The sequence below is a fragment of the Hermetia illucens genome, chromosome 4 (genome assembly GCF_905115235.1).
Source record: "Hermetia illucens chromosome 4, iHerIll2.2.curated.20191125, whole genome shotgun sequence".
NCBI classification, from domain to species: domain Eukaryota; kingdom Metazoa; phylum Arthropoda; class Insecta; order Diptera; family Stratiomyidae; genus Hermetia; species Hermetia illucens.
This window is the reverse complement of record NC_051852.1, coordinates 99864519-99882759: the sequence shown is the minus strand read 5'-3', so window position 1 is coordinate 99882759 and position 18241 is coordinate 99864519. Positions and strand designations below refer to the sequence as shown.

Sequence of the window (18241 nt, the reverse complement as noted above, 5' to 3'; positions counted from 1 at the left end):
ACCTAATAAATTGAGTCGATGGCAACGTAAAAGATGAGAAATTATCGTCGAGCACGGTCATTGTTTACGAAATTTCTATCCCAACTGTACCAGCAAAAAGTTTGACATTCCCCTCTCTAAGCTCAGCGAAAACGCCAAACAATAGAATAGCATAACCTCAAACATGAAAAGTTTATGTAAAATCGATTTGACAACTTTGACAGCGAAACGAAGGCGAATGGGAAAGAGTTCGATTTAATTTGTGCGGAATTCGGTTGCCCTCGCTACGTTCCGCGGTGCTTTACCGAAAATGCAGTGTGAAAAGTGAGACTAGACTAAACGGGAAACATGAAGGAATTGTGCAAAACGCGACAAACTCGACGGGACACTTGAGTGTCCGTGCGTGAAAATCCAAAGTGTTGTCTGTGAAAATTCCGAAAGCGAAGCATAAGGCAATGGAGATTCCCATCCAAGTGGCCGTCCGCATATTTCCGTGTGTCCCGGACGAAACGCCGTATGTGCAGTCGATTCCCATCACGCCGACATATTCGCCAACACACGGGATTAGCAGTATCGCGTCCGGGATCGTCCAAGTCGGCGCTCACTCATTCCCGGTGACCCATTCGCTGCCCGTGAATTGTTCCCAAACTCAGGTCTACCACCAGACCGTCTACCCGCTGGTGAGTCTGTTCCTTGAGGGTTTCGACGCGTCCGTGGTCACATACGGCCAGAAGGGCACCGGGAAGAGCTACACTCTCTTCGGGCCAGGATTCGATTGTATTTTCAGCGAAACAGAACAAGGCATCGTACAGCGATGTGTTCGCGAGATTTTCGCCCAGCTGGCCGGCCACCGGGAGCGGAACTTCGCGATGAACATCGGCTGGGTGGAGATCAACGGCGAGGCGGTAAGTGGCGGAGTTTTGTTTACTGTTTACCTCCCACGGTCGGCTTAAGGTCGTTCGTAGCACCAAATGTTTACGCGTTTGGCCTACAGTTGTCGGGAATGGGCAACGCCGTAATTGCATTCTAATGAGTTGCTGAAGTTGGGAGTGTCAAACGAGACCAGGGGCAGCCGAGGTGGCAGCAATTGGGGTAGTTTTGCTGGACGAAAACGGCGTAGTTCCAGGCTGTCTGGCGGCCGGTGTGACCTTGGCATGGAGTTCGGGATTTTGGAGGTCGTTCCACTCACATCCTCCCGCAGAGATTTGTGCGTATTTGAACTCATGGGGGTGACGGAACAATCAACGCAAGGTCACATTCCGTGTTCGCAAGTTGTGAACTATTTCGGGGAATCGTTGGGCGGCTCAGTCTTTCTATCAATTCGTCGCCATGCACAATACAGATCCCAATTGGGGCAATGGTATCCAGCACGGGCGAACAACTTCGGAGAATTTGATTTCTAATAACGCAACCAACTTTCTTCTCTCTATTCGAATTCTGTCCTATTGGGAGCGTTACCAAAATGTGTGTTTATGGTTGGATATTTGAACTGATTGGATAAATTGGTGCAATCTAGCCAAGTTTGAAATGAGTGAACGCTTGATAGCAACTAGATGCTGTGTTGAGGCAGTGTTAGATTGATAACTGGTCTTGGTAGTTGTTGAGACAATAAATTACCTGATGGCGGATAATCCAATCTAATTTATTAAATCAATCCTTACAACTATTTATAATTGGTTTTTTGATTGCTTATCATGTGTAAAACGATATAACAGTCCAAGTTTACAAATTATTGATTTGTGTCACCGTTGGGTCTGAAGAGGTCACTAACTTTCTTAAAATCTTCTTACAATTTATTTTTTACAAACAAATGGAGAATTTTTGATTGCGCAAAAACAATAATCATTTACTAACTGTCAATACATTAATTAATTAAAGTTAATTTTGATTGTGCAGACTGACTAGCCTGGTTCCACGAAGGGTCATCGTATGCTTTTTAGTGACCTCTATACCAGCGTCCCAGCATCCCATTGGATTGCGAGTAGTACGCAGTTTTCGATGGCGTTTGAAGCTTGCCTAACTCTGAGAATGGGGGTAAATGCGAACTGCATTCCCTGGTCAGCAACGACTTTGGCTTTAATTCCACCTCAGGCTGCTGCATGAACTTGTTGATGGTTGTGAGGCAATACTTGAAGCCTTGCGATTTCCACAAGGGATCAATGATGTCGATATGGATCGTGTAAAAATGCACGACTACTTCTTTCTGTACGTGCTTGGTGGCTTCACACTTCTGGCACGCGATTCACTGTCTGGAAATATTTGCTAGCGACCAACCAATTCATTGTCCGAATGCCTGGGTGCGCAAGATCGTGTACTGCATGGAAAACTTCCTTTTGAAGAGTGGCCGAAATACATGGCCTAGATCCCTTTTCAGAGGTATCGCAAGGTATTTCGCAGGTTGAGCCGAAAAGAGGAAACTCTGCGTTATGCTTCTGTGCCTTGGCGATTGTCGAAAAATGAACCGTGGCGGGGATTTTGATTTCTGAAATGCGTAACAAAGCGTCTTCAACTACGTTGAAGTTTAAGTGCCGAAGTTTGCGAGGGGACGCTTTGTCGGGTTTCTGGTTAAAAGCGAAGGTAAGAGGTTTGTGGTCCTTGAGCAATGTGAACGGCCTGCCTTCTAGGGAGTAGCGGAAGTATTTTATTGTCACGTACACGGCTAATAGCTTACGATAGTAGGTGGTGTAGTTCTGTTGAGCTATATGCAATTTTTTGGAAAAGAAACTTATCAACTGCTAGATTTGATTCACCTTTTAGTGAAGGGCAGCACCTACTGCAATGTCTGAGGCATCGGCGAATATGGGGCTAGCGGTTCATCTGATTGATGGAATGCCAGGAGTATGGCGTCCGCCAGCTGTTATTTGGTTAGCTCAAATGCCTGGGCCGACCATCGCAGATCCTTGAATGTTTCAGGTTGTAGGAAATCTGTGATGGCCTGAACCTTGTCTGGATCCGGTTTAATTCCCCAGGGAAATCGTGTGGCCTAAAAACTTCCCCTGCTTTTGAAGCGATTTGCATTTTTCAACGTTAAGTACAAGACCGGCCTCAAGAAGATGTTGGAAAATGCATTTGAGATGTTTCAAATGCTCAGACTCAGAGGAAGAGGCGACCAAAACATCATCCAAGTAAACGAATCAAAAGTTAAGGTTTCGCAGAATAGAGTGGATGAACCTCTGGAAAGTGTGCGCCGCATTGCACAACCCAATAAGTCCTATCTGTGTGATCTCGAAGAATCCGAAGGGAGTGAATATTGCTATTTTCGAAATGTCTTCTGGAGCTAAAGGGATTTGATGGTACGCCTTGGCTAAATCCAAGTTCGTGAAAACACGGCAGTTAGCGAGATTGTGCGCAAAGTTGTGGACGAGTGACATGGAGTAGCTATCTGGAATGGTATGAGCATTCGACGTCTGTAATCACCACTTGGTCTTCATTCGCCGTTGGACGTTGGGACCATATGCAGCGAACTATACCAGCAGCAATTTAGTGGTCTCTGCTTTAAAAGTATGTCAAACTCTTTCTTAGCAATAACGAGCTTCTGGGATGATAATAAAAGCACCTTCGAGAAGACATGGGAGCCAGTAGTGGGGATGTTGTTCTGTACATCATGCTGCGAGAGACTATTTTAGGTAGTTATGTTGCTGTATTTTTGAAGGAGTGCGCGAATGCGATTTTCGGCTACTTCTTCAAAAATGATAGAAAGACTGACGGTTGAGAAGGTGGCAAGTTTTGCTGAAGACCTTAGTGAGGTCACAGGGTCTCTAAGAGGCCTATTCTACAGATCCACTAGCAATCCATAGCGGCCTAGGAAAAATTCTGCGCCTCATATGCGACTGCTGATTTCCGCTATAACAAAACATCATGAAAACGTGCGTCGAAGTCCCAGTCCCAGACTTATGTCCACTTGCCTGTGGGCGTAAGTGTGTATGTTAGAGGAGTTTGCCGCCGCTAGTTTGAGTTGTTGCGAGATCAGTCTGCGATTTTGCGATAACGGGAGGACTGAGACGTCTGTGCCCGTGTCAGTTAGGTAGTGGCGCTTACTCAAAGAATTATAGATGGTTAGGCGGCGTGGAGCTGCGTTCTGGGTAGCCGCCGCCGGCGCTTTCAACGAGTTTAACTTTTTAATGCAGCGAAAGTGCATGGGCTGGTATACTTTTCTTTGTCGGGAAAGATGCGGTGGTATCAGCAAACTGCAGGACTCGTTGAGATCCCCGACACGCGACTACTCGATCGCCCATTTCGGTTGGCGGACCGCGAAAGATTAGGGGACTTACCTCCCGAACGCAAAGCGGAGTGCCAGACGCCACAGTCTGCCCAACTTGGCACTTAAAAAACTTCGCGCTGGCTCTTGGAGCCTAACGTGTTTTACTTTTGACAATAGAGCAATAACAAGAAGGGTAATGAACTTTAACACAACTAATTCTACACAATTTTGTTGCTGTTGATTTTGTGGTTGTTGAGGTTGTCGTTGCTATTGCTGGGACGGTCGTTGATGTAGCGCCTGGGTGACGTAACGATGTAAACAGTAGTCATACGTCTTTCCTGATTCCAGATCACAATTCAGGATCGCAATCCGTTAAATTCAAAAATCAATTTGCTCTGCTTTCAAGGGTAGCTGTTCTGAAAGTAGCAAACGGCGACGGATAAGAAATCGTTGGGAAAAATGTTCATACCTAGACCAAGCGTGGGGCAAGTTCACCAATGAAGAAATAGACTGACTAGCCCGGTTCCTACGTCGGTCCGTGGCTGTCATCCTTCTACCGACAGGTAGGCGAGCTGCTCAGGCGGGTGAGTTGAGCTGCGCTACTTTGGTGTAGAGCTCGGTTGAATCTACGCTAAGCGGCTCCACAAACTGTGACCTACATTTCTACATGCCTAATTTATTACTATTATATCCATTAGATTATTGCATTTCTGCATTATTTAACTTATTACTCCAATACTTACGGCATTTATTCGGCATACATTCACCCGGAAGTGTCTTAATGCAGCACGAAGTCGTCAATTGGTTTTGGAAGACGAGACCTAGATTGAGGTTTATGTGTAGAAGTGCGGGAAGGTTCATTGTCGATTTTTCGATGGCGTATTCATACCAAAATCAAGTACATATACTTTTATGAATTCTTGGAGTTAGAAGCCGGCATAGTTGCTCCATTCTCATCATCCTTTAGTCTCTGGATCTGCTTTCGAATGTAGGTTATATCTCACATATTAAGCGAAATATGGTTCCATTTAAGCTGATGATTCGAATCTTTCTGAATAATGTTGACTCGATTGAGTAGATTATTCATCGAAGTAAAGTATGAACGGAAAGATCCTATGTAGGAGTTGCAACTCGCAAGGGTCGTGGTGTTGTATTTGATGGTACGGCTATGCTGAAGCTTGAGAATACCTGCTCCAGCAAGATTTCTAGAAAATATGAGTTTACAACAGACGGCATCTATTCTGAAGCTTCTAACAGTTGTTCAGGGTTTACAGTTGAATCCAACGGTCCCTATCAGTTGTTGAAATGCAGGGATTTCCTAATTTCTTGTCAAGGTCCACCCCTATCCTAAAATCTAGCGTCGTTACCTACACCATCGTTCCATCTAAGGCAGCGCCTGCCATGTCTTCTTTTCCTACCATTGATGTTGCCTGTATAGACTTATTCTGATTAAGTGAGCCGCCCACCAAAACCTATTGAGTCGGATTTTATCCACAACCAGATAATCGTGGTATCTCTCATATATTTCATCATATAGGCTACGGAATGGTCCACCTTCATGTAGAGCACCAAAAATTCTTAGAAGGATTCTTTTTGTGAACGCCGCTAAGAGTTTGCAATTTTGTGTTTTTGCTTGTCCCCAAGTTCTCCCCAAGTCTTCCAGGCTATTCCTCTCCGGGCAAGATCGTGGACACTAACACATGGCATGCTCCAGGACTTTAGGTGTGCAACCACATTCAAGGCAAAAGCGAGAATCATCCAACCTAAATCGATGCAGATACTTCCTGTAACCATCATGCTCTGACATAAATTGAACCATGGGTTAGTTAATCTCATCGTGTGTCGCTAAATCCACTCCTCAATATGGAGAATCAGAAAGTGGGTACAGCAAGCCTACTGCGAGTTATTTCAGTTGCTGCCACTTTTCCAGCAATTCTCGCCTTGCCGCCTTTCGGTATTCTGAATTCTTTTCAGGTAGATTCATTCTCCTTTTCTAGTACAGACAGCGTGCTTTACTTACCGGAATGCCCATTGGGACAATTCCTGCAATAGCACAGGCTGCCTCGTCTGACATATTTCTGAACGCGCCATATTCTCTTAGCGTCACTAAGCAGTAAGTGATGTTCACCCCCCTCCGAACGCTCTCACCTGCTGTGTTTCCTCCCAGACCTGTGCATAATATAATACTGCAGAGCGAACCACTCCGGCTACAGGCAATCTGCGACTTGTGTTGGGAATCTTCCGAAATTATCGATACGTTGGTAATTGCTACTTTCTCAAAGCCATAGTCCAACTGTCTCATGATATTGCTCTGCACGTCAATCATCACCAGGTATTTGATAATCCGCTTGATGATGTGAAAACCTACACGAATACGAATCGTATTCTTTTTCCTACGGTTGGTAATCAAGTCCCCCTCCGTCGTTTGTTCCGCAAGGCTTAAGCTGAACAATCCCCAGCTACGCTTTTATAGCGTTGATAGTTTCGTTAGATCACATTTCAACATCTTGTTTTGCGACGATAGCCACCGCTAAATCAACTGATTATCGAGGCTTGAAAAGTAATAAATTTAGTACCTTGGGTAGTCAGGTACTGTGCAGCAGAATTCAATCGTTCCCTGACAAAACTCCCAAATCCATCCAGTCCGAGGTTTCTCTTGTGACTTCGAAACACGTTGTTTTCCGTGTAGGGTTGCCAGCGATATCCAACCTGTTCGTTTTTAGGCGCGGGCGGCTCGCCTTCATCCTTTCCCGTCTGCAATTTCTGTTAAGAAAGAAAGAATCATCACGCGGCGGTTGGAGCTACTGGTTTTGATTCAGTTGGCGTTTCCCAGGTTTTATGCTCTATTGTGATTACCAATCCAAGAAATATTGCATATTAGCAAATATATACTCTCGCAAGCTTGTCTCCCGAACGAATTGTTGCACGTGCGGCTAAGCTGCGAGGACTACAAATAATAATAATACATCCAAATAATAATAATACTACAAATAATAATAATACCATTAAAGGAAGGTGCACCGCATTCCAAAAGAACTATTGTGATGATTATGATATGATCTATTATGTCCATCAAGTCTATAACCGACACGAATTTTGAGGCGTTTCCTATTTCATTAAATTGTTTCTGGAGATGCGCAATTAGTCCCTGGTTCAATAGTCCATCTAGATTTAATTTTAGAGTCTACCAAAAGGAAGGTTAATGTGAAGATAAATGTAATTGAAGAGCAGTAGACTATCCAAGTGCAAGTTGATAAGTGAAGGACCTCTTAAAAACTCCTCAGTGGCGTCAGGATTAGCTGCCACCGCAAGTTATCCACGGATCCGCAGTGGAGGATTTGAAGGGTTCGATGGTTGGTTGAAACGAACGGAAATAGATCCAGATACATTTTTGTGCATAAAGTCAAGTTTAGATACAGCCAAGTTCTGAAAAACTACAGTGTATAATGTGATTGCAGAGCGCATAAAAACGAATAGCCCGAACAGTATTTTCAGCTTGGTGCTCTGGTTTCAATTTTTCCTAATAGTGAAACAATTCGATAAAATCAAAAGAAATTATTTGAGCTCGATTCATTATCTCAGAACCTATTGATCCGCACAGACCTAATTAAGAAGATGTCATAAAATTGCAATACCATTTACAGGTAACGGACTTGCTCGGAGCTGGAAGTGTTCACTGTACAAATGTTACCGATGTCTTCCATTGGTTACAAGTCGGTATGACCAATCGCTCTTCCGAAAACACGCACAATCTCTTTACAATAACTCTGGAGCAGCAATGGGTTTCTCAGGACGGTCTCATTCAACACCGACTATCGACAGCTAGTTTTTGCGATCTTTGTGGCACGGAACGAATGTTTGTTATGAATAGCATGGAACAACACGTGAGTGTTCCAAAAGATCTCGGCCTTCAATGCCTCGAACGTATTGTAACTGCTTTGACTGACCCATCATTAGCTTACAATACGACTAACAATATTCAGTACAATCAAACTACGTTGACCACATTACTGAAAGATTCATTTGGCGGGCGCGCACAAACTCTACTGATTCTCAGCATTTCGCCACTGGAGCGAGACGTGAATGAGACAATATACAATTTACAGTTTGCGTTTAAAGCACAATGCGTCCGAAATTATGTAATAATGAATACATTTAGCGACAATAATACGCCAATATCGCCAGAAGTTGTACCACCTGAAATAGGCAACGAGCATGCTGATAATTTCGGTCTACAGTTTGCTGCGTCGCAATGGTTTAAATTAGTTTCGAATGCTGAGGGGTTGTTATCGAAGTAAGTGAATTGATTGTTGCTATCTTAATTTCATTAGAAATTTAAAATTATCGAAAATAGTCCGATGAATATTTAGCTAGTATATTTCATTTGCAAATCATCTCTTAGATTACTCTCAACCAAAACATTATCCGAACCCGAACGCGAACAAATCGAAGAATGGTTGTTTCTCAAACAAGAATGTGAGGAGTGTTTGAGTTCTAGCGAAGTGAACTTTCGTAATCAGAAGCAGTTAGGGCCAATACAAGAGGCCGAAGAACCGGAGGAGACCGCAAGTGATGACCCGGAAACATCGTGCCAACAAAATGATACTGACAATGAAAGCGATTCAGAATCTCAACGACCCGATCTTGAGGAAAAGATTGAAAATCTGATGGAAGAGTTAAGACTTAAGACTGATACATTAGTTCGTGATAAATATCAGGAATATATAAAAACACAACCGAAAGCAGTAATGGATAGCAATGAAAGTTTTCGCCCTGATGAGAAACGGACGTCATCATCGTTAGGTGGTAAGTGTTTGCGCGATTTTAGGATATTTCTTGTAGGTTGTTGCCTTTAATTCTACTTTCGTTTTGATCTGAGGCGATAATGGGAATATTTTTTTCATAGGTCGTCGCCGATCAATCCAACCTGGAGCCTCTCTAAGCAGCGCGGAAATTGCAATGCTGAATCGGGTTGCCAGTCGGGAGCAAATGCATGCTAAAACCCAAGATGATTTCCTGGAGACAGCTGCTGAGATTAGTCACCCGATACGTGTTCAGAACCTTCCATCAGAAAACGTCCAGAAGAAATTACGTAAAATCAACACTGATATTGACGCAAAGCAGCGTCAGATGAAGGAACTTGAGAACACCATAGCTCTTAAACAGAGCCTCATTTCTGATCTCGTTAAAAATAATGATACTCGTACAACAGCTAAACAGCGATTTAACAAAAAGAAGACCAAATTGGAAGCAGAGTTTGAGAAAACTAAAAAGCAGCTCTCGAAAGCGGTGGTTAACGGTCGAGATAAGGCAGAGATTGAACGGCTGAAGGCATTAACTACACAAATCGAGCAACGACTCCAGGTTCTAGCGTCAATAAAGCATATTGCAGGAGAGAGTGGGCAAAAGGTTAAGAAACTCCATCAGTCGCTCCAGGAGTCAAAGAAGCAATTAGAAGGCCTTCAAAAGAATTTGAAAAAGGAGAAAAAAGTACGAGAGCAGCTTGAGGCAGAATTGAAAGTTTTGAAGGAGAAAGAGAACGCCAAAATTCCTGACGATGATAAAGGGAAAAACTTGAAATTAGTTCAAGCTAGAATATCACATCTAGACCATGTTCTCAAAGAGAAGTCAGATAATCTGGAACAATTTCAAGATGGCAAAGAGAAGGAGTCGTTACGTCATGAAATACGAAATCTTCGTCGTACTCGTGATCTTCTTCTCGAACAACGTTGTTCGCTTGATCGCAAACTGAAAAAGGAAAAGATTCTTTCACATCGTGAGGAACGAAAGCTTCTTGAGTGCGATGAAGCCATCGAAGCTATCGATGCTGCTATTGAATTCAAAAACGAAATGATCTGTGGCCACAAATCGATCGATACGAGTGATCGCTTGAAACGTGAAAAGGGCGAGCAAATGCTAATGGAACGTCTCAATAATCTTTCGCCTGAAGAAATGAGAACGTTGCTCTATAAGTATTTCACAAAAGTCATAGATTTACGCGATTCGAGTCGAAAATTAGAAATTCAGTTGATGAGCCTGGAGCGTGAACGCGATGCCTGGGAGTGGCGAGAACGTCAATTAAGCAATGCTGTGCGCCAGGCGCGCCTTGAAGGCGAGCACAATGCCGTACTTCTGCAACGCCAACATGAAACCAAACTCACTCTCATGCTCCGCCATTTGGCGGAAGAAACCAGTGCAAGCTCCAGTTTTAACGATCGCCTGATACATCCACAATTAGCATGCGCAAATGTGTTATCGCATCATGCATCGCCGACGTCGCCACAATTCCCCGATTCTGATTTCGACTTGGATCTCTATAAGGCAAATCTCAACAAGCAATTGGTGAAATCAAAACATCCAGAAATGGAAATTTGCCCAATGCCGGAAGGACTTAGCAAATATAAACCACTTGACAAGATCAAGGATAAGGATCGGGAAAGCAAAAATAAGCTGTTTGCGAAATTCCAGGTGCTGACACGGTACCATAGTAGCGGCAATACCAGTTCTCATGCGGTATCCAGTGATAAGAAGAAATCAGGGCAACGAGATCTCATGATCCCGGAGCAGAATCTTAAGCAGCTGCAGCTGACGACACCACCCTCCACGAAAGTAACGCGACAGAAGAATAAGATTATTATTCAAGACTCTTCGCGGAAAAACTAAGGTGAACAGAAAAATGTGGATGTTAATGGAATTTGTTAGTTTGGTTGATCCATTAAAAGGTTGTGTATTCTTCAGCAATTTATGTTTATTGTATATGACTTAAAGTGTAAAGTCTAGGATTTAGTGAGTGCTTCGTGGCATAAGAACACTTTCCCACTAGAAATTATTTTGTCCTAGCGATGAGAATACTTTTTCTTGGGAAATGAACGATAACGCGCACGCTCTCAAGCTCTTTAGACAAGAGCGAGAAATAATGAAGGTAATCATTCAGGAGACAGTTACTTATGACTTTCTTAAATATTAACGAAATCGCATACGATAAATAAATTTTGCAAAACTGTCAATCAAAGCTATTGCTAAGAATTGTACTAAGTTCAAGGAGTCTCCCCCGATTATCTTGGCGGAGACTCGGCAACAATTCAATTTAATTTTGTGATATTATTCAGCCATAAAGAAGAGGTGCGCATATTTTTTCGTAGTTTATATTAGATTTGATTATAAATTACTGAAAGAATTGGTGTTTCGCAAGTTATGCAGAAACAATTCCCTGAACTGTTCTTTCTCCTTATAAAAGAGGAAAATGTTATTGTTTTCGGACAAAAACTCGGGAACACATGCATTTACCACAAGAAATGACTATCTTTATCTAGCGCAGATAAAAGAGAGAACAACAATTTTAGAATTAGAAAAAATATAATTATAAATATAACATAAGAATTTTAGTGAATGATTACGAGTTTCCATTGCACATACATAAAGAGAACTTATGTAACAATAAAACGTTAGGTTCTAAGTTGGTTGTATTTCGTTTGTAAGTTCATGCTTTTTTACTGTCATTTATTGTCTTTCCTTTTGAAGGTATTTAGATTTATTATATATATAAAACAATATTTTTGTATGATTCCTTATCCATACTTCAGTAAAATTCATTTCTGCGAAATCGAAATATTTTCTACATATTTGACTAATTTAACAGTTTGCCATTTTGTTGTAAGTGAACGACACCATAATATATTCTCATCCAGTCTTATAAATGATATATAACAAAGTGACTAATAAAAGACGTTATAAGTGTTTAGAAAGAAGCATTGGTGTTTTATTGTTCTATTTCCTGGAATCTCCATTCTTTCAATATTTTTTTTTGCGGTACTACACGTTGTAAATTTTGGTGATTAGTTTCCAGTCCACCCAAACACACAGTATAATCTCTCTGTGATATAATCGCTCTTCATTGAACTCAACGTCCTTCAAGTTGGAATTCCCATTTTTGAGCTTTGTAACCCGATTTCGAGTATTTCTTTTAATCGCAGCAAATTTGACCTACTATAACTTTGTTAGTAACAGTGCGTTATTGCAAAACTTGATGATTTCTAAGCAGTATACTGTTATTCACTTTATTTGAGTAGATATCGTAAAGTAGGGTATTTTGAGGCGTAGATCTCTAATGCATAAACCATCACAGTTCTTTCCAGATTTTTCTTTTCAGTAGTTTCTGAGAACGGGTCCTGGAAGTAGTTGGGTTTTTCCACATCCGTGAATTCCCCCTGTCCCTTTGTCCATATTAGAAAATATTATGGACAAAAGAATTAAAAAGGATGGTCGGGGAATATATATCTATCAAACATCATTTCGAGGTCATTGTGAGATTCAATCTCTGTTAAAAGTTGACCGTCAAGGTAATGAATAGGTGTCGGAAGGAAGGTTTTCAACGAATGACATAACGTATAACATTTGTTCACCACATTCAGTGCGAATATATTCTGAGCGCACCACAGAGTTAGGGTGTCGACGTTTAATTGAAGGCAGTCTAGTAGGAGAATCAACGTCAGAAAATAGTTTTAGATGTTGAGCATATGGAGCATAGACAAGTAAGGAAGGAAGGTAATTTATAAAGAATGAAAATATTAACAGGCCAAGAATGGAGCCTTCTGGGGCCCTGAATAAAGGAAAGAAAGGAGTCGAAACAGAGCCACCGAAGGAGTCTGTACATAGCCTACCACTTAGGTGTGATGGCAACCAAAAGAGAAAAGTTGAAGGTAAGCCGTACGATCAGAGTTTATAGGGGAGTATAGAATGGTCAATGAAATCAAATGCTTTTGAGGAGTCAGTATAGACTTTTTTATCGTCCAGAGACTGCACGACAAAGTTATTAAACTCCAGCAAATTAGTGAAAGTTGAGCGCTTTCAAAATAGAGGGATCCATTGTGTGCAAATAATTTTTTTTTTTAACTTTAGCCATCTCTATCGTGGGTGACAAACATTTGTTTCCGTTAAGTAACTAAACAAGTAATAATTGAGATACCAGTTCAAGTTAAGGAATATCGCAAATGTCCAGTGCTGTGCACCAATGAAAATTTCTGCTATAGAGCAACGTTGAAAAGTTGGTAGACTTCTGCACTATCAACGCCTCGTAATTGGCACATATTGTTCAACCGTAGGGCTTGCCACAGGTTTAATTGCGTTTCGACTAACTGGCAACTAACATAAAACCAGATCAACCATATCGCGAATAGCAGTTGATTTAGGAGCTATCTTCTGAATGTGCTTAACAAACGGCATCGGACTTGAAAGAAACCGCCAAACTACCGGTTTCTTCAATTTAATACAAGTCGTCTCCAAGTGTCGTATAGCAGTTGGAAAATTTTCTTGCTGCGAAGCAAACACAAACACGCATAAATTCTAAACAGTCCACCCTGATGTCGCCCAACGTATAACCGCTAAATCTGCTTTTGTTGTTTTATCTAGAATCTGGAAATGTATCTATCTCAGTACTAATATCAATTTAAGGTTGTTCCGCCCCAAAGCTCCCTCTGTGTTACTATATGAAATATAGAAATAAGAAATATAGAAAGTCATCACCGCTGTTGCTCAGAGGTTCCAAGCTTTCGTCAACTCATGTGTGCGCCGGAATTAAGAATTTCGTTATCTTACGGGCCGACACACGCCGGTAGACGTGTTGGTAAGAAAGCGGAAATGACAGTGGATAGGTTACGCAGTGAGAAAGGGCGACAAATCCATGGCGGATTATGCCATGAAATAGAACCCACCAAAACTACATGGCGCAAAATAGTGGAGGAGTGCAAGCCCCTGATGGGAGGTACCTTAATAGCTAAGGTAGCCCAATTATATTGGTGTTTTCCCCAAGACAAGGGCTTTTCCATCGTCGATAATTTCTGACCTCTAACGCCGCTTAATGATTCGTTTAAATTTTATAATGAATTTTCCTCTATTTTTAGATTTAAGGCGCTGCCTACAAAGGATACTTTCAAAACTTCTTTTTCTATTTGACTGCAGCTGAAAAATTACTTGATTAAACACTAAGGACTAGGATGCAAAGTAACACAACCACTAACTTTGAGAGGTGTGAGAAGAGTGAACATATTAAGGGTATTTTTCACACTCAGAGCGCAATTAGTAGATTGTTTTTAAAGTTCTGATTTCTCTGAAATTAAATAAAGAATTGACTTGCTTTTTGCAAAATGTATCCGTTTGTTGTTACTGTTATACACAGTATATTATTTGATGTTGAAATTGCCCTTTTTTGAGACTTGCTCCAACTTCTCCCTCGTTTTTAACTATCTTCAACCCGAAGAAGAAAGTGTAAATTGAGTAAAAGTTTTGAAAGGCGTGTTTTCGAGATAAAAACGTTCAAACTTTCAGAAGATGTTAACGACCATTCCGAATGTAAAATCTTGTTAAGTTTAAATACATTTAATTTTTAAGTCTCGTGAATAAGACAATAAAAGGATCAAGCAAATCTAGTAATAAATGGCCGAACAATCTCAAATAGTGTATTTTTCTGCTTTCACAAAAAAAACTTGAGATCATATCCTTTCGAATTAGTAAATAAAAAAATTCCATGAAAAGTCTCCTTAATATTTCCATCTTATTGCAGGTACATTTGAATCTATATCTTTCTACCTTTAAAATTATTTTTCCGTCCGAAATTACTGATAACGAAATTTGATTCTATCCAAATCCACATGGCGGAGGCGATATCCTGATTCCGCAAGCTTTTTTGATCCATATTAGTGGCCAGCTTTCTCCAGCTACACATTTTCAACATTTTCGTCAATTTATTAATTCCATTTTTCCATTTCCAACCTCTCCGACTGTTTTTGGATTTCCAAGTGTTTTCTGATTAGGAAACTTTGACGATATGAACGCTGGGAGAAAGGTATAACTATTATAAATTCAAAATATAATGAAGAAACAGTCACCAGTATTTTTAGAAGCATTTCTGTTACTGCACATTGGTTTAATCCATAATTGTTTTTACCTTTTAAGTAATCCGTAAACTTGATGATTTCCACTGATTTTCTCTAATCACTAACATAAACCGTTTCTTTCCTTAGTAAAAAGACTAGCTCCCAACTTAACCCAGGCAGTCCAGGGTGCATTGCTCAATAGAAACAATTCGAATTGTAATAGATCAGTTGGGCCCAGGACTCCTTTTTGTGAGCGACTGTAATCATCTGACAGCTTCAATTTTTGTTATTTGTCGATTTTTTACACCACATAAATTTTCATTAGCTTTGTGCATTCAAGTTCCCTCAAATTCTAACAGTGAAACTTGTACAAATGTTGTGCATATGAAACTCAAATTCATTTCTCCTCCCGCTCGACATTAAATAGTTATCGGAAATCATCATTTATAGTGCGAAATTTAGAAAAATATTGTACCGACAAAAGCCATTGAAAGGGACGAAGCGGAGCGAGGATACGCGAACGACGGGCACGAAAGGTGACAAACGGCTGTCCGAGCCAGCGCCTTGTCATTGTCCGGTGTTCGGTTCACGTCTGTAGAGTTTCTGTACGAGCGCATTCTAAAGAAAACACATTTAAATGCCTTCAAATGACTTCACTCACCTGATCGTCAACCACTGAGAGCGTCGACACGAAATCAAGCGGCTGGCATTGAATTGACTTGTTTGAGCAGCGATGACCACGAACGAGGTCTATCTGCGCCCGTTCCCGTACCTTGACTCCAAGTGGTTGCGAGCGGACCTCATTGCGGCGCTTCGAAATGGCGAGGACATGGCTGTATTGTGGAATAATTTGGTGCAGGACAGAGAGCTGGTCACGACTCCATCGGCCCCCATCACCAATGTTTCGGGCAACTTGTCTTACATTGGCGATGACGGGAAACATTACTGCGGCGCCAAAATACTAGACTGCGGCTGCTGTACAGGCTATTGCGGAGAGTTAGCGCACAACTGCTCGTCTTGCAGGATCCTGGACTCGGAGACTGCTTCGAAAAAGTCTCAGAATTCCAATCAGACCAACAGCAATGTGATTTCGTCGGACGTAATCTTCGAGAAATGGCTCTGGGGATCTCTTCCACGTACGTATGCTTTGTTTTTTCATTAATGTGCTTTCCTTGTGAATACCATGTGCAAGCATTATGTGGGACTGTTGGACGCATAAAATTCTCGACTTTGTTTACTTTCTGTTGTCAACAATGTCTGGTTCGCCAATTTCTAGTAACTCAAGCGCATTCCGTCCAATCGTTATTGTGTACAGACAACGAACAATAAAAACAATTGTCAAGGGGTGGAATGTCTGCCACCCATAAGTACAACGTGGGATTTTTAAGCTGTTGGTTGAGAATAAAAGGAAGCGGGTTTGGTTTGGGTTTCGCCCATAATCAAACGAAAGTATATGGAAGTAGTATTGCACGTTAGTCCCATCAAATCTGAAAACACAACATTCTTTCTCCTCTTATTAATTAGACTTGATTTTATAAATGTTAATGGGAAATACACATTTATATCACAAGTTGGTACGCTTTAACCTGACATTCAGTCAACGGGTGGGAGTTAATCGACGTATCTTTTACGAGTATCTGTAACTTGTTGTTTCTACACTAAAGCGGTTTATGGCAAGAAGAGACTACATCGATAACGAATCTCCATTTTATATTAATTATATCGTCAGTGAAAATAAATCTTCTTAGATACGATAAACAGGGTACGACAAAGTTACTTATGGAGGTGGTGTTTACCATAAATTTAAAATAAAATTTAATTACGTAATAGCCTACTCAGACAATTGGCTTCCTTCAAGCCGTTGAAAGACTCATGAAATTTACTGCGTTGAATTACAAACTTCGGCCGATAATCGACCAAATCTGCATGGATTGCTTCAGCTACTCCAAACTATTGTAAAGTTTAACAAAGCTCCCCACCTCCCAAATCTGCCACATTCTATAGTTCATCTGCTTGAGATTCACCAAAAGCTCCTTTGACTTTATTTTCGATCTTTACCTTTCCAACCTGCCTGAGCGCCACCGCTGCATATTTCCTTGTATATGGCCGTACGCCAAATTTGATAATGACATGTTCGCCCTTGAATTTGTAGTGGAAGTGTATCGGTCCAACTCCAGCGCGAATATCAGCTAAGTCTAATTTTCGCCAAGCCAACTTTGACGCTCAAGTTGACTTTAGCATTAACCAACTGGGATTGCATATTATCTAATTTAATGTGCGGCCAAGCTCAGACCTTCACGATGTCTTTCCTCCAACCATCTAGGCCTCTAATTTCGAATTCGTCAGCAGAATCTGCCCAGGGCTTTCGGAGTTTTTTATCAGTTTCCGTCCTGTCGCTCTCCATTCGAATATTCTTTTAGGTTGCCGAGTGTCGTCCATACGGTGAATGTTGTCAGCCTATAGCAACTTTCAAAGTTTGATTAATTTGGAGACTTCAGGGTCGTCAATTATTTGGTGCAACTCATGGGTGTATCTGATTCGCCAGTGGCCGTACTTTAGTTCAGCTTGCATTATCCACCTCAGGAACCTCCTCTCGAATGTATTGACCAGTTTTTGGGAAGTTTCTGTTAGGGTTCATGTTTCACATCCATGCATAGCACAGGCCTTATTATCGTTTTGTATACTCGGAGCTTTGTTATCCTGTCTATGCAGCTGGCTTGTTTGCGAGCTGAATTCATCTTTCGTCAGTTGTACACCAAAGTATATCAAGTTATCTACATTTTCTAGGTTGTCCTCGTCAATGGTTATATTTTGTCTGGTGGGCGTCATTTTTCTCGTTTGTGTCATAATTTTCGTCTTCCCCTATAATGTTTATATTGTCGGTGTATGGGACGATTTGGCAGGAATAATAGAGCAGCGCGCCTTTTGTGTTCGCAGAAAACTTTCGCATAACCTGCTTCAGTGTTATTCTGGTACGGCTGACTAGTCTTGTTAGTATTCCCAAGTCAAGCATTACTTTGTACAATACTTCGGCCAAGACTGTCATATGCCTACTTGAAGGCAATGATATTTTATGAATGTTGATGTTGAATTCCTAGAATTTTTCTAGCACCTGTTTGACCATAAATAGCTGGTTAATTGTCGATCTTCCAGTCCGCAAATTTCCTTGATATTCACCAATTGTTTTATT

The 18241-nt window shown here is 41.3% G+C and overlaps 2 protein-coding genes and 1 long non-coding RNA gene across 4 annotated transcripts in view; 2 read left to right on the top strand and 1 right to left on the bottom strand.

The window, feature by feature from the left end:
* Positions 1-167: 167 nt before the first annotated feature.
* Positions 168-11928, top strand: LOC119655476 (kinesin-like protein costa). The gene is made up of 4 exons (XM_038061377.1): positions 168-884; positions 7825-8474; positions 8583-8986; positions 9087-11928. Exons 1-4 carry the CDS (start codon positions 435-437, stop codon positions 10841-10843), a joined length of 3261 nt encoding a protein of 1086 aa, XP_037917305.1. The 5' UTR covers positions 168-434; the 3' UTR covers positions 10844-11928.
* A 2680-nt stretch (positions 11929-14608) lies between these two features.
* Positions 14609-15262, bottom strand: LOC119653811. Of its 2 annotated transcripts, none has more exons than XR_005249759.1 (2): positions 15123-15262; positions 14609-15009 (listed from the first exon to the last, which is right to left on the bottom strand). It is a non-coding gene; the product is annotated as an uncharacterized LOC119653811 (long non-coding RNA). The 2 variants fall into 2 exon arrangements; XR_005249758.1 differs by having other exon boundaries at positions 15064-15203.
* A 186-nt stretch (positions 15263-15448) lies between these two features.
* The window catches only part of LOC119653807 (probable E3 ubiquitin-protein ligase HERC2), a 48377-nt gene continuing 45584 nt past the window's right edge, over positions 15449-18241 (top strand). The window contains exon 1 of the mRNA XM_038058830.1: positions 15449-16187. Coding sequence (XP_037914758.1) covers positions 15785-16187 — 403 coding nt within the window. The 5' untranslated portion in view covers positions 15449-15784. The remainder of the gene's footprint in view (positions 16188-18241) is intronic.